This window comes from Natrix helvetica, assembly GCF_964273705.1.
Source record: "Natrix helvetica genome assembly, chromosome: 4".
In the NCBI taxonomy this organism is placed as follows: Eukaryota; Metazoa; Chordata; class Lepidosauria; order Squamata; family Natricidae; genus Natrix; species Natrix helvetica.
In genome coordinates, this window is record NC_138550.1 from 79,585,967 (window position 1) to 79,603,070 (window position 17,104).

Consider the following 17,104-nt stretch of genomic DNA (forward strand, 5'->3'; position numbering starts at 1 on the left):
AATAAACAGCAATCAACTTCTGTTTAGTTGCACCAGCGGTTTTTTATTTATGTCTCTCCACGATATAGCATTAACACATATTGCATTAAGCTACAGTTTGCTTCTCAAAGTGGTTGAATTTCTGCATTGTGTCATGTCACAAATCTTAGCATATAAACTACAATAACTGGATACACATATCATATTAATCATATCAACTACCTACATGCTATGTAATCCAGCATTTCCCCGTGCAGCACTTCCTATACACTTTTTAAAGGTAGAAGGCAAAATCTTAGGAGTTGATGATTTTTGCTTAATTATAATCAGAAACTTCAAACTTCTGAAGGACAACAGAGAAAAATTGTTAGCCTAAGAAACAGAAGATAGAACATTCCATTCCACCCACACAGTTTGCACTTAATTCACAAAATATGGAACTCTCTATAAATAGTATAGGAAAACCTATTCTCTATTATTTCCAACAGTTCATTGTTTCTTCCATACAGATTACACCATAGAATATATAATTCCTCAACCTGCATTTGCCAAATCTGTTTTTGACAAAAGGCCAGTGACATGCAGATTACAAAAGAAGAGCCAGCCAATGAAATACAAGACAAAGGCCCTTGGCAGTCATATATCATGATTTCTATCAGTCTAGATTGACAGCTAGACAAGCAAAAATAAGCACAGTGGCAATATGCCCAGGTCCAAGCTATACAGTTTCAATCATAAATTACACCCATTTTAGAAGAATATGTTATTTCACATCCAAAATTGCACACCATATGCAGCCTCAATATATCTACCTTATCATATTACTTACAATACTGTACAATAGAAGCTGTCTATCCTATACCTATACCTATACCTTTACCTATGCTAAAGTCAGGAATGTTTGGGAGAGTTTTCTCACCTAGATGTTCAAATTGGAATAGCATCTGTAAGTCAGGTGTGTATCAAGCTAAGTCTTCCTTTTGGGCCATAAGAACAAAATGGCAATATATCAACCATGACAACCAATTTCAATGGACTTCTGGCTTCTTAATAGTTAAGAACTTTTTCTTCAGTTGGATTGCTTTCACAATTCAGAGCCCCTCCATCCCGGGACTTCTAAACCTGATTCAAGTCAAATGCCAATTTATGATATAATATATATGGTTTGTATGAGTATCCAATGTAAGATACAAGAACGTAAGCAGCTATGGAAAATAGGCAACATGTTAAAGCAAATAATCAATAAAGATTTCCAATGATATTTTTGATCAGCAGTTAGACAAAAAAGTAGAAGCAATCAGACATGAGCTAATAAAACTATTTTAAAAACCTCACCTTTTTTTTCATTTTTACATTTTTGAAGATTGCATGGACTCTCCATGTTTTTGCAAACATTGCCCCAAATGCAGTCGTATAACCCACTGTAAGAATCCATGTCCGGATCTGAAACAAAGACAAGACCTTTTTTTTTCTCCCTATCAAGTATCTTATGACTCACAAACAAGATGTGGGTTTAGCAGAAGGAAAAAGATTCAGGCAACAAAACAGTCTCAAATTATTGGAATTGCTGAATTCTCCTGTTAAATAACGTTTACAATTTCCCCTAAAAATTATGAATTAGTTGTAAATGAGAATGATAAATAATAACTCTAATGTACTTTAGCACAGGACAGAAAAAAATAATCTGTTGAAGATTAAACAATACCTAAATTAGTCCAAAGTGAAGGGAACTGAAACATACATTTTAATTCTATTGATTTCAGTTGGATTTGTAAATATGATAAACTAAATTTACAGTTAAAAAATAACTGAAATTTTAAACGGAAGCATTACATTGCTGACCACAAGCCTATAAATTTCCCAGAACTCCCACAGGTTTTATTACCAAATTTTGGTGACAAATTATCAAAAAACAAAATGCAATTTCCTATCATATTTCAACAGAAAAAAGTATTCAAATATTGTATATGCTTTGATTCAGAGTTAACACATGCAAAATATAAAAATAACACACACAACTGCTATTCTTTGATGGATCCCCACATTAATCTATATCCATCCATTCTGATGACAGCACAGGTCAGAGACCCACTTACTGCAGCCCTTAGATGCATCTTTAAAAACTGGCTGTCAAAAGGTTGCCTGATCGTCCATTAGACAATGAGAGTGAAAAGGAAGAGAAACAATGTAAGTATTTGAACGTGGGATAGACTGCTCAGCTGGCAACGTTGATTATGCAGAAAGCTGCTGCGTTAGCATTTTTTTCATCAGTTTTTATGCTCTACTTTCACTGAACACTCCATTAAAGGCAAATCTATTGTTTCAAAAGAACACAAGGCAACAGAGATAAACATTAGGAATCCAACTTAAAACATCATCTTAATCAAGTAAATCGTTAGATGAGGATGGCTTCTCAAAACTAATATAAACATCTATATGTTTTGTGCCCATGTGAAGTACTGTCAACTTAAGCGTATGCTTTTATTTCTTGGTACAGGTCGTCCTTGACGTATGACCACAATTGAGCCCAAAATTTCTGTTGTTAAGTGAGACATTTGTTAAGTGAGTTTTGCCCCCTTTTATGAGCTTTCTTGCCACAGTTGTTAAGTGAATCATTGCAGGTGATAAGTAAGTAATCATTTGTTAAATGAATCAGGCTTCACCATTGACTTTGCTTGTGAGTAGTTTGCAAAAGATGACCACATGACCTTGGGACAAGCAATGGTCATAAATATGAAACAGTTTCCACTGTTTGATCACATGATTTTGGGGATGTTGGAAAAGTCAGGACTAAGGAAAATGTTTATAAGTCACATTTTTCAGGGCCGCTGTAACTTTGAACAGTCACTAAATGAACTGTTGTAAGTGAAGTTGAGGTCCCACTGTATATTGCTCATCAATATACAGTGGGACCTCAGGTCCCGAATGGCTCAGACCACGAACAATTTGAGTGCTGACCAAAAAATCCGCTAAATGTTTCACTCAGGTCATGAACTCATCCACGAGTGCTGAATAAACACAGCTGCGGCGATTTTCCTTTCACACCATTTTTTGTGTGTGTGCATGCATGCACAGTCAGTCTTGCTTCTGATCACAATCAAATCGGGTGCTGACCGAAGTACTGGAACAAATTACGGTCGGCACTCGAGGGCCCACTGTACAGGGTTACAGAATAGGGTTAAAACAGTGTCTGCTATGTTGATACTATCAGAAATAAACCAAATTTTGTCTTGCTTCAAATAATGTAGCTTGATGGGAAATAATATCCAAGCCACACAATTATGCTATAGAAAAAAAAGCAAGTAGAAGACAAAGTGGCATGTTTAATTTTACAAACAATCCATGCATTTTTTTCCAAAAATAAATTCTACTGTGTTCAATGGGCCTTTTGTAATGAATGTGCATATGAATGCGTTAACTGACATTCCTAACACAGCGGAAGTTATTACAACAACAGAATAGAAATAAATTAAACATTTCATCAGCAATTTCCCAGGAAAGATTCCATATTAATCCAGCAGATCATATCCATACATATCTCCTGCATAATTTATGGGGATGCAAATGAACTTCTACAGTTGCATATCATAATACAGTAATCATTCTTCTGAGGCTGTAATTCTGAATCCAGTTAAAATCTTCAAAGTTCATTTTCACATATTCTTGTTAGGAAATTGGATCTCCTTCAGTCTTGTCCTTCCTTGGCATATTTTTGACACAATAATTGAAAACCTTGGGATTCTTCCAAAGACTGCGATATTACTTTCCTGTTTCTCCTTTGTCCCATTCTTTCTGCAATATAGCTGTCATAATATAGAACTTGAATTTGTATGATTGCAAACTTCATTAACAGTCTGCTAATTCCATATATTGTTGAGGTTGGGTACCCAGGATATTGTTGGCATACCATTTCAGTGGTTAATAATGGTTTCCCTTCCTGAACTAGCTAGCCATTATGATTTCTACTACTCTACATTTCACATTGTGGAACTGGAATATCCATTATGAATTTCTTTGCCTTCTTTGTCTTCTTTCCTGAGACTAAAATACTTTCAATCCATATTTCAGAAGGTCAATTCTATATTTTCCACTGTTACCTGTATATGATACTGACAAGATCCTGACTGATCTGTATAATATAGAACTGATGGTGAAAATCCTTAATAAACAAAGAAATTATTCTCCCTGAGAAATGGAACTCAGAATAAAGGTGTGGCAATAATAATTCTGTTGCTGATAGAACTTACTTTAATATCCTCCTGGATTGCTCATTTGAGCACACAGCAGTTCTTCCTGTTTGACAATGTCCAATTGGTGGTGTAACTCCCTATGCTGTGTTATAGTGATCCATTGTATTTTCTACACTGTTCACTTTTTGAATCAAACTACATCCTTCTGCTGTTGAATTATTCTCAAGTTCAGTAATAAGATGGGTAATGGTAAATGAACTGAAATTAAATACAGATAAGGCACAAGGGGATATTGGTGAGTAGGAAAACAAAATTGGATTTTGAGGATTAATTTCGATAGGGTTAGATTTCTGAAAGAGGAATTCTGCAATCTGAGATCATATTTAATGCCTAATTGTTTCCACAAGTAGGTTTCCACAATTATGTGAGTCACTTGCAATTGTTCCTTGAACCATTTGGACAAAACAAATTCAGATTTGTACCTCAACTGTGTTACAATTAAAATATTGTAATTGACTCCGTGTATTTAATTATACTATTTTAATTTAGAGTGATTCTATTTTTATATTCTGCATGAGCAAAAAAGGCAAGATAATAAAATCAATCTATCAATCAACTTTTCTTACTGCAAACATTTGTTAGGTGGCATATAAAATAGGTTTGGCTCTAAGAAATATAAGAGTCCCACTATAACTTAACCATAAATAATATTTCTGCTAAAAAGAGTCATTATATGTTTGAATTTCTCAATAAGTATTTACCCAAACTTGGAAAGTTTTTTAAAAATATATATACCTTTATATATAAAATTACAGGAACATACACAAAAAACCTCCAATAGAACACTGTGAATTACAGTTAAGAACTTAAAAACCACAAAGTGAGGAAATAATAAATAATGTATGGCTAAAATCATTTGTTAGTATTTAACTATGCAGTCAAAGTTGTAATTTTCAGTTTTTTAAAAAATCAGTATAAATATTTTTTATTTTTAACTTCCTATCTTCTCCTAGCTATAGAATTTTCTGTTTCCCCTATAATTTCTTGTCGTACTTTATAATTAAGGCTTTTCAAAGGATTAAATTCTTTGTTTTAACATTTGAATATTTAACTTTTTGTATTTAACTTTGCAATTATTAGATTACTCCCACGCTGTTTAAAAGATATCAATGGTAGAAATAATGTCTAGTAGATATATATTAGTAGAACAACACCAGGCAAATATTTATTTGTTGTGAAAAGCTTTTCCAATTTCCAAACCTTTCTATTATGTCCTCTACTTTCCCTCTTCTACTGTCTCCTAGATCAGCACAGTTCTCTAGTTAAATGCCTACTCTAATCTAGTGTTCCCTTCCAAAAAATTATTTTGTTAAAGTGCTATTTAGAAAAACATTGCTTAGGCAGTCTTCCTCAGATCTGTATTTTGCAAGATTATCAATCACAGAAAAATCCCTACAAAATAATAACTTAATACTTCTTTTTCAAGCTTAATAAATTACATTAATAAAGTGTTTTAGCAAGATAGTTAAAAGGAATATATTGGTTGACAGTTCTTTAAGAACACTTTAGACATTATGCAGATAGTCAAGACTTCATCAAAATACAATATTCGACAATATTAAAACCAATTAATAGATTTAAACCAGGAAAAAAAGCAGAGAAATATGAATCCCATATGCTATAGATTGCTCGATGAAAGTCTTGATAAGATTAAATACACAATCCAGAGTGAAAATAACTTAAGAAAGGAGTGTCGCAAAGGAAAATCTGGAATTGGGTGTTGGCAACAACTTCCTATGCAAGCAACTGTTTGACAGAGAAGTCCAAAAGCATCCAGGGAAAGGACAAACAAAGATACATCCATTATGACATCATCACACAAATTCTGTGGCTTGCATACTCGCATCAGACATTGGAAAACAAGTTGGAGAATTCTGGGTGGATAAATGATAAACTAAATATCTCCAAAAGAGTGGCTAATGATGCAACAACTGATGACTGATAGATTAGTGGTAAATTCAGTCCAATGGAACCTCTCTGGATAAGAGGGTGAGAAATTGCCCACCTGAGCTTCAGATAGCTGCTCCTTTCAACTTGCACAGAAAGTAGTTGTCCTGTTGGTCTGAGGTCGGGGAGACAAGCGAAGTTATCAAGCTCTCAATTGCAGTGGAGCCTTTGAGAATACTGAGTTTGTCTATTTCACTTTCTAATCACTTTTTGATTTACAATTATTTCAAAATTCAAAAGATTTTCCAAACAATATTTGAAAAGTTACCTGGTAAGTAAAACTTCACCCTAAAAGAGAAGAAAAGCTAACTAACAGTTTAAGGAACTGTAAAAATAAAATGACAAAAAAGCTAAATAACAATTTAATTTTTTAAAAAGGTATAAATTGAGATAAAAAACTAGACAAATTTGGAATATTAGAACATTTGCTATGACTTTTGAAAAACTGAGCACACAAAACAATATTTTGTAGCAACGTGAATTGTTCAGTCTATTAAGAAAAAGTTTATCCGCTAAAGGTTGAAAATAGAAACAAAGAAACTTGAGACTTGGGAATACAAAATATGACACTAGAGGGAACTAAAGATCTAGGGAGGAAAAAGAAAAGGTGTAATTTACAAAATGATAGACAAAAGTATGTCATTTGAGACATTTAATTTTTTTTAAGAACTGCAGAGAGAAATATATAATTAAGATGACAATAATAATCTCTGGAATTGTAAATACATTATTTGAAGAAATTTCTAAAGAAGAAAAAGAGGTGAAAGGACAACATGGAAGAATTTATAGACAGACAGGATGAAGAAATGAAAAAAATCCCAGGTAATGTAGATGTAATAAAGAAAATAAAGAATCTGGATTATAAAGCAGAGGTGATAATCAAAGTGGAATTACAAATGATAAACCATGAGATTTAATATGATCAGGAGGTTGGATTTACAATACTGTTGGATTTACAAAAAAAAAGTTTCTGAAGCCTTGAAAAATTTTTTGAGAAAGAAAAAATTGAATGGCGATTCAATCCCATGACAGCAGCTTGACTAATTAAAGATTAAAATTGGCAGAAGAAAAAGAAAGGAATATAATATTGACTTATTTGATCAGGATTAAAATGAGAACTATTTCAATAGAAGTCCAGACACCTTTTAGAGGCTTCTTGCTAACACCTGGATAGAAAAGACAGTGTTTTTGGATTTACAAATGAATGGAACTATGTGAAGAAGTGAATTATGTTTTTAATCTCAAAAGAGGTGGGGAAATTTTAATTTGTTGGTAATTGTTGCAAGGAAGATAAGTAGTTATTTCTTTAAATATTATTTTATTATTTCTTCTCTTTTCTTATTTTCCCGGTGCATTTTGTATTTCTTTTCTTCTTATTCTCTTCTTTCTTTTTGATCTCAGTTTGTATGGTCTTTTTGTATTGTACAACTTTAAAAAAGGATTTTTAGAAAAGACAACAGAATATATATTCATACATGGCATTTGTGTGATGATGTCACTGTGCATGTGCTCCAGAGGTGGGTTGCTAATTTTTTTACTACAGGTTTGGGTGCACTCCTGCAGAAGCGTCCGGGTGGGTAGGCAGAGCCTCCCACTACCGTTACTACCAGTTTGTCTGATCCGGGCCGACTGGCAGCAACCCTCCTCTGATGTGCTCTTATTTTGGCATTACCCTGATGTTGCAATTATTAATCAGCCTGGTGCCTTGTGGAGACATACTTCGGTTTTCATATACAAAAGACTGACACATAGACTTCAAAGAAATACATTTCTCTCTGGCTGTCCAAGGACGGACAGATAACATTCTTTTCCTGGCCGTACTGAAGGGGAGGCGTTCATCTCTATCTCTGGCTGTGTAACTAAGTTTTATAATCATGTGTAGTGTTGCTATGTATGAAATCATAATTTTTCCTCTTGCTATTCCTTTGTTTGCCTTCTGTAACCACCCACTTTTGTAACCAATAAAAGGGACGTGTAAGTTTAGATTTATGCGCTTCCATCCCGAGAACACTGTGTGTGTACTCATCATTCGGCTGGTTTCATGGAAGGCCCACCAGTGACCCTTACAACTGGTGACCCCGACGTGATGACTTAGGTCATACGTCCCTTGAACTTCCTTTGCTCACTGCCTGGAAGGCCGTGTACACACCATCCCATCTGAAGCAATCATGCAGCAGATTAAGAAGACGAGATCCCCTCGTGAGTATTGGAAGAAGAGCTAACCATGCAGCAGATTATATCTGAAGGAACTTGGTGAGCTAATCAAGGTTTAAATTATTATTTTAAAAAGACAAAAACCAAGTAAATCTGATTTGGCTTTTTTACAATGTCTGGCTTATCTGGAAAAGCCTCTATAAAAATGTCTATGTGGAAGATTGGAGAATTTATTTCCACAAGACACAAAGAGTCCCTGCAAAAGTGTTATCTATCAAGTAAAAATTCTTTCTCCAAAATTATTTTCAATTGGCCTTTTAGCTCCTCATGGAGATGTTAATTTTTCAGCTCCTCCAAGGTTAGAGGAACAATTAATAAAAGAGGAGGGGAATAAACATATGTTTTTTGTCTCTCCACCTAAATTGATTCCACAAGATCATGAAGTAATTAGTTTAAAGGATTGCTTTTTTCTATCTTTCCTTGCCCTGCTTCGCAAGAAAAGTTTGACTCTGTGTGTTTGCCTCTTACCTCCCCCCACCTCCCCCTTTCCGGGATGTCTGTTGTTTCCCACACACACACACACTTTTCCCTCTTTAGAAAGACTCTGTGTCGGCTTCTGTTTGTTGCTCCCCCCCCCACTTTCTTTTCTTTTAAAATGTTCCCTCCCCCCCACCTTCTCCTCCCTTTTTGGGAAGAGCCTGTGTAAGATGTTTTAGAATAACAACAGAGAGATAATTTTGAGGCTCAGATGAAATTGTTGGTGAAATTAGCAAAGGGAAATGTTATGTTTGAATGCTAGAGAGCAATTATTGGTTTTGAGAATGATTTTGATATGATAGATATGATTATAACCTAATTGGCTTTTAAAAATAAAGAAGTGATTTTTTATTGAAAGTAGTGTAGAGAAGGGTAACGAAGGTGATTGATAGAGGCTAGAGCATGTGAAAAATTGTTGTAGGAACTGGGTATGTTTAGCTTGAGAGAGAGAAGGAGTAGGGGAGACATGATGGCATTGTTCCAATGTCTCAGGGATTGCCACGGAGAGTCAGGCTGGTCAAGGAGAGAGATGGCTTGGAGCTGGGGGAAAATTTCCTAACAGTTAGAGCAGTTGGTCAGTGGAACGGCTTGTTTCCAGGGGTTGTGAATGCCCCAACATTGAAGGTCTTTGAGAGGATGTTGGATGGTTATTTGTCTGAAACGGTATAGGTTTCCTGCCTAGGCAGGGGGGTTGGACTGGTGGACCTCTAGGGTCCCTTCCAACTCTGTTATTGTGTTATATTGTATTGTATTGTATGAATTGCAGATTGTTCCAGTAAAGCATAACTGCATGAAATGTTATAATTTTTTTTTACTCCAAATTTTTTTTGTTTAAATGAGCACGGAGTTATTTTGCTAATTAATTTATGGCAGCTATTGGGGAACCTTTGTTTGGGTTCGTCCGTCTGTGTCTGCCGCTATTTAAAGTTTTTTATTTGATTTATTTTTTTCTTTTTTGTGCCCTTGCCACAGTTGAAAAGATTAATGAGATTTTGAGCATTCTATTTGTGGTTTGCGTAACTTGTCAGCTAATTCTTTTGATGTTTTTTTTAAAGATAAAAAGGCTCCGTTTTAAAATGTTTTGCCATTATTATTTTTTTAGGTAGTTGTGAATTAATAACCTTGGGTTTGTTATAGAAATTGGACTGATTTAATTAATATTATTTTTCCTATTCCAAAATCTGATTTTCAATTTTATTTTCAGAATAACTTCTTTCTTCAGTGTGCTTTAACTGACTATGTGGTCTGTATGACTTTCCTGCTTGCCTATTGTTTTCGATTCTCTGCTTTCATAAGACTGTTTTTTTGGATGGAGGAAATTGCTTATGAGGACTCTCATGAAAGTTTCCTACCTTGCAATACTGTTGTTCTTGCAACACTAAAAATTGTCTGTTGCTATTTTAACTTTTCACATCTTTTCTTAACAAGCTTTTTAACTACATTTCTGACTTTCATTATGTGTGTCAATTTATTTTTAATTTTCTAGGTATTTTTTTAACTATGTTTTTTCTTCAGATTTATTTTTGATTATTTTTTTCATCAAAATGCCTGGGGACTGGCACGATTTTGCCATATGCCACTCAACCAGGCCAAACAAATTGTTTCATTTTGCCCACAGTGTTTTGGGGCATCCCCCTCTGGGGACAAGGAAATTAATTTTTATGATTTGGCCTTTAATCACTATGGCAAATGGATGTCACCTATGTTTCCTTTTTTTTTGGCTCCTTAAAATTAAAATTCATTTATTTAGTTAGGGGGTTGGACTAGAAGACCTCCAAGGTCCCTTCCAACTCTATTATTGTATTATTATTGTATTATCTAATTTTTAATTTTTGGCCACATTTTCTCATCCTTTTTTCAGCCTTTATTGCCTTGGGCAAACTTTTCCTTTTAAAGACTGACAATGGCCTGGCCTATTTTTCATTGGCCTTTTTATAATTTTGTATTAATTGGAACATTGTTTTAAAATTTGGGGTTTTTTTTTATAATTCCACAGGTTAAGCCATTGTGGAACGTGTTAATTGGTCCTTTAAGGACTGTTTTTTTAAACAAATAAAAAAGGAGGGATTTTGGGTACCTAACAATTTGGTGTACCCCAATTTGGCTAATTTGGCATAGGTAACATAATAGATTAACAAAGTTTGTTTGCCTCCCCCGCAAGGGGGACGAGGATATGTTGTGCTTGTTTTTACAGATTTTTATGGATTCTAGTACGTGATGTTTGTCCAGCCAAAAATATTGTCGTACCAGTTTCCAAATCCAGTTCCAGAGATGACCAAGATGACTTTACAGACAGCACAATGGCCAATACGATCTTGCCAAAACAGCTGTCCAGTGATATGAAAAACCAAAAACCACCAAAGCAGTGCTGAAACAACGACACGAGAACTTAAGCGCTGCCATTTTTGCCAAGTCCTTAGTCATCATTAGTCATCATTTGTTTATGTTTACTTGTTTTGTCATCTCACCAAAAAACTCATTTGAACAGTGACTGCAATAAAAATCTTTGGGTGCAACTAACATTACACACACTGACTTGAACTGTACATGAAACATTTGTTTTCTACATGTTTGGATCCTGTTTGAATTTTGTCTGCAGTAATTCAACATTTCATTGGTTCGAATTATAAGACTATCTCTCATTGAGGATTAATTGCTTATGATCCTCCCCCTGATGCAATTGCTTTGTATATACTGATAGTAGCAGTTCCTGAAAATGTAACATGTGCTAAAGTAGTTAACTGTTTTTTTTTTAAGTAATAAGCTTTATTGTCTCTTATTTCTTCCTCCTATTTTGCTCTTAATAACAGTCATGCCTTTCCTAATGCTGATCCGGAGTGTTGGATGTGCCTTTCTTCTCAACCACCATTTTATGAGGCCATTGGCTCACCTTTTTCCTTTACTAATGCTATTTCAGATACCACCTGTCGTTGGAGCAACTCTTCTATTACTATTTCTTCTATCATTGGTCAGGGTTGTTGCATAGGCTATGTTCCCTCTAATTATTTACAATATTGTATAATGAGAGCGACTTAGAGGGGGAACTGGATGCCAAAGAGGTGTTTGGTGAGAGTGGTAGGTTGGAACCGAAGGGTCTCAGCCTGCTACCTCAGACCTGCACTCTGGAGGCATCGAAAGCCCCTGGTTTTGACATGTGTAGAAAGCTACCATGATCTCAGTAATTGGTTATCTTGGACACCTACAAGCTCACCTAATTCGCAGAACCAGATGTGGGAATAGAGGAATGGTTACGTACAGACATACACATTATAAGCTATGGTTTCGATTAGCCTGCTATTTTTTAGCTAAATCAAAAATACTAATTTGTTCTTGTTGTTTTATTCAATGTATCTTGTCCTTAATTGCCATGGCTAGGAATTTCTTACAGAACAACCCCAGCTGCTGCAAAAACCGGAATTTGTGCTCAGCAGCGAAGAGGAAAAAATTCTGGACGCCATAATTTACATGCCATCGGACGAGGAACACAACGTATTTTTTTAAAAAATAAAAACAGAGGAGATGTTGCAATTATTAATCAGCCTGGTGCCTTGTGGAGACATACTTCGGTTTTCATATACAAAAGACTGACACATAGACTTCAAAGAAATACATTTCTCTCTGGCTGTCCAAGGACGGACAGATAACATTCTTTTCCTGGCCGTACTCTATCTCTGGCTGTGTAACCAAGTTTTATAATCACGTGTAGTGTTGCTATGTATGAAATCATAATTTTTCCTCTTGCTATTCCTTTGTTTGCCTTCTGTAACCACCCACTTTTGTAACCAATAAAAGGGACGTGTAAGTTTAGATTTATGCGCTTCCATCCCGAGAACACTGTGTGTGTACTCATCATTCGGCTGGTTTCATGGAAGGCCCACCAGTGACCCTTACACCCTGATTTGTTGCACATAGCATTAGAGGAAACTAGTGGCCAGTCTGAGATCATGAAATCACTGTGATACACATATGCTTCCACTTTCTTTTATTAACGTTGCACTAACATTTAAACAGTGTAAAATATATTTGTTTCTGAAAGTCCTCTGTAACTTTTCCAAATATTTGGATGTCTTAATCAAAGTTGCAATGTTTCAAAGTTGAAATGCATAAGTATTTGCAAAGAAAGTATAGAAAAAAATTATAGAAATATGAATTTTATATAAAATGGTTCAGAATTACTTACAGTACAGAGAGTCTCAAAAGTTTTCTCAGAAACAAAAGATCCATCAAGCCCGAAAAGGAATATAGATGCATAGGACAGCATTCCCCCAAGAATGATGAGATTGTTCATATAAGGACTAGACATCTTTATTAGCCTTTGGGAGAAGAAAAGACAATTGCTATAAATCAATTCAATATGATTTATGTAGATCAATATTCAATCTAGTTCTTTTTAATATCTTAGACTGCAAGTATTGTTCTAGAAATATTTCCTTCAAAAACCAAAATATTAACAGAGGAAACAACATTAGGAGCCAAAAACAAAAAACCCTCCAATAACCATCAACAACTTCAGAACATAAGGCATATCACTACATATATCTAACTTCATCATTAGAATTATTCAAAAAATAATAACTTTAATAAATAATTTTAAAAAAAATTAAATTCATTTACATTTAGAAAAGCCGTTTGGACTCACTCAATAATGAAATGTGTAATGTATAAATTTGATAAATAAACAAATGAAATAAGTTAGAATCAGAAAATATTGTTTCCTGTTCTGTGGAAAAGCTTGAAAACCCACAGAAAAAAGTATAATATCCCATTTTTCTAAGGTAACTTTTGGTTCTTCAAAAGTTTCAGCCTTTATCAGTCTCAATAAAATATATATTTAATTGTTACATCAAAAGAAAAGCATACAGTGTTATCAAAAAATCTATAAAAAAAAGGACAGAATCATTTGCCAAAACTGGACACTAACCAGAAGACCACAGTTCACTTTTGTGAGGCAAGCATTGATACAGAACTTTGCTATGTTGTTGGAAATACCATAATTTTGATCTGATAAGATAATTATGTATGCTATATTTCATATCTCCTTTGTCATGGGAACATCATGCCCTGATTACCACAGGATTCTTTGTTGCTACTATCCACGGTAGGGAGGCAAAGTTTGTTATCAGTCCCCATTTGGAGACTGATGGACCATCATGAGTTGATGATGAAGGAACTGGGAGTTGTTCCTGGTCTGCTACATAATCCATGTGAAGATCTGGTGATTCACTGAAGAATTGAGGGAGATGAAATGAGAGAAGAGACATTTAGAGCTGTTGGTGCTTGGCAAGGGACAAATGTGACCAAACTGGGCTAGAGCTACTATTAAAGTCTACCTTGAGGCAGTAAGGGTGGTGAAGCTGCGGTACTTCTCCACCTTTACTGCATCCATAGGTAGCTGCCCCATAACTTTGTTTTGGATGACACAGGCCTTCTTGGGTAGAGGCGACTCAGAGACTCTGAGGCTGTGCGGAAGAATTTGCTCAGCACCTCTTGAACAAAATTGCTCACATCCCTTCTCAGTTGGATGCTGGGTTTACTGCAGTCTTAGGGAGACGCCAAGGGTAGATTCTTGTGCTGTTATCTGATATTGGTTTCAACCAGTTGGTCCAGAGGAAGTGGATTGTGAGCTCAGTCACCTGCTCTTTAAACCTATGCCGCTCCTGGCTAACTAAAGCTGCCCATTCATGTGGGTGAGTTCTGGCAATGGTGAACTTTGAATGAAATGTTGTTCCTTCACTTCTTAAGGAAGCAGTGGTTCATCCCCTACTCAAGAAACCTTTGCTCAGTCTCATCATATTTTCACACAATATCTAACCTTTCCTTTTGGAGAAAGGTAGCTGAAAAGATAGTCACACAGCAGTTTTAGAGAATTCTGAATGATATATTATCTGGACCACTTTACTCAGGATTTAGGACCTAGGCCTGCGTATAGAATGGAAATGGCATTAGTTACACACTTTTAGTTGGGTGGAGTCAGATGGAGGTTGGGCGGGAGTCAGATGGAGGTTGTACATCCATCTTTGTTCTTTTGACTTCCTCTTAACCTCTTCAATCCTATTGACCATGGTATACTTCTGGAGCAGATCCAAGGCTTGGGGGTGGGCAGCACTATATTGTGCTTATTATCCCCCTTTCTCCAGAGTTGATATCAGTTGGTAGTGTTTGGGAAAGAGAGTTCCTGTCCTTCTTTGTGGGGTTCTGCAGGCTTTGGTGCTTTCTCCTATCCTCTTCAATATTTACATGAAGCTACTGTGTGAAATAATCCACCACTGTAGAATGTGGTATAATCAGTATGCTAATTATATGTAATTATTTTTTATGCTTGATCAATTAAGCAGTGCTGCTAATGTTCTAGGCTTGGAGGCTATTGAGGTCAGGATGGGGATCAACAGACTAATCTCTGGAAAGACTGAGTAGGTCTGGGTTTGGGACTCTCTGAATTAGAGATTATGCCACATTTGGTAATGGATGCAGTTGCATTGCATCAAACAGACCTAGTGTGCAATCTGGGGGCCATCCTAGACTCCCAACTCCTATTCAAAGAGCAGGCGGCAGTGGTGGGTAGAAAAGCCTTTGCACAGCTTTGTGTTGTCTGCCAGTTGCACCGATCCCAAATACCATTAATTACTCACACTTTGATCAGTTCCCAGATAGACTCTTGCAATATACTCCACATGACACGGCCCTAAAAGGGTTTGCAAGCTTCAGCTGGTATAAAATGCACTGGTGAAGGCAATTAAGTATGCCTCTAGAAGGTCACATGTTATTCCTGTGCTCTACAGACTGCATTGGTTGCCAGTTTGCTTCCAAGTTCAATTCATTATGTTGCTTTTGACTTTTAAAGCCCTTGATGGCATCAGGCCAGGGTACCTGAGGAACCATCTCCATTTGATTACTTTAGCCCATCCTATTAGGGTTATATTATATGTTATGGATCCAATCTGCAAAGGAGTATCATGTGGCGGCAGTGGTGGGATTCAAAAAAATGTTACTATCGGTTCTGTGGGCATGGCTTGGTGGTTGTGGCAGGGGAAGGGTACTGTAAAATCTCCATTCCCTCCCCACTCCAGGAGAAGGTTATTGAAAAATTTCCATTTCCTCCCGATCAGCTGGGACTTGGGAGGCAGAGAATAGACCTGGGCAGGGCCACTCAGAGGCGGTATTTACCGGTTCGCTGAACTACTTAAAATTTTCACTACCAGTTCTCCAGAACTGGTCAGAACCTGCTAAATACCACCTCTGATGTGGCGGGATCTCGAAGACTGACCTTTTCTAACATGGGTCCTGCCCTGTTGAATATCATTCTGCCCTGTCCCAGATAATTTTCTTTTCCCTTAAAATGCAGCTGTTTAATCAAGCTTGGGGACCTCAAGATAATGGTGAATTAATGACATGGCTGGATTGCTCTCTGTGCTACTCTTGTCATCGAGGCTGGTATTTTAAATTGTATAATGCTTTTTGATAGTTTTTACTTTGTGTTTTTATTGCATGCCACTCAGAGTCATGTTCTGTGAGACGGATGGCCTCTCCTGTTCAACACATACATGAAGCCGCTGGGCGAGATCATTCGTGGGTTCGGGGTAGATTACCATCTGTACGCGGATGATACCCAGCTGTACATTTCTACCCCGAACCACCCCAACTATGCCGTCAAAGTGATGTCCCGGTGTCTGGAAGCCGTACGGATCTGGATGGGAAGTAACAGACTCAAGCTCAACCCATCCAAGACGGAGTGGCTGTGGCTACTGGCACCCCGGTTCAACCAGTTGACTCCATCACTGGCCATTGGGGGCGAACATCTGGCCCCCGTGGATCGGGTACGCAATCTGGGCATCCTCCTAGATGCCCGGCTGTCAATGGACGACCATGTGACAGCCGTGGCAAGGGGGGCGTTTCACCAGGTTCGCCTGGTGCGCCAATTGTGTCCCCTATTGGACCGGAATGCCCTCCGCACAGTCACCCATGCGCTTGTGACGTCCCGGCTGGACTACTGTAACACTCTCTACATGGGGCTCCCCTTGAGATGCACCCGAAGGCTGCAGTTGGTTCAGAATGCGGCCGCACGGGCAGTTTCGGGAGTCGCTAGGTACTCCCACGTAACACCTCTCCTGCGCGGGCTGCACTGGCTACCTGTAGCTTTTCGGGTGCGTTTCAAGGTGCTGATTATCATCTTTAAAGCGCTCCATGGCACAGGACCTAGGTATTTGTGGGATCGTATCCTGCCCCATACATCCTTTTGG

At 36.9% G+C, this 17,104-nt stretch overlaps 1 protein-coding gene across 1 annotated transcript in view; it reads right to left on the reverse strand.

The window, feature by feature from the left end:
* The window catches only part of GABBR2 (gamma-aminobutyric acid type B receptor subunit 2), a 379,869-nt gene that overhangs the window by 128,693 nt on the left and 234,072 nt on the right, over positions 1–17,104 (reverse strand). The window contains exons 11-12 of the mRNA XM_081953377.1: positions 13,048–13,180; positions 1,315–1,422 (exon numbers count right to left, since the gene is read on the reverse strand). Of these exons, the coding sequence (XP_081809503.1) occupies positions 1,315–1,422; positions 13,048–13,180 (241 nt within the window). The remainder of the gene's footprint in view (positions 1–1,314; positions 1,423–13,047; positions 13,181–17,104) is intronic.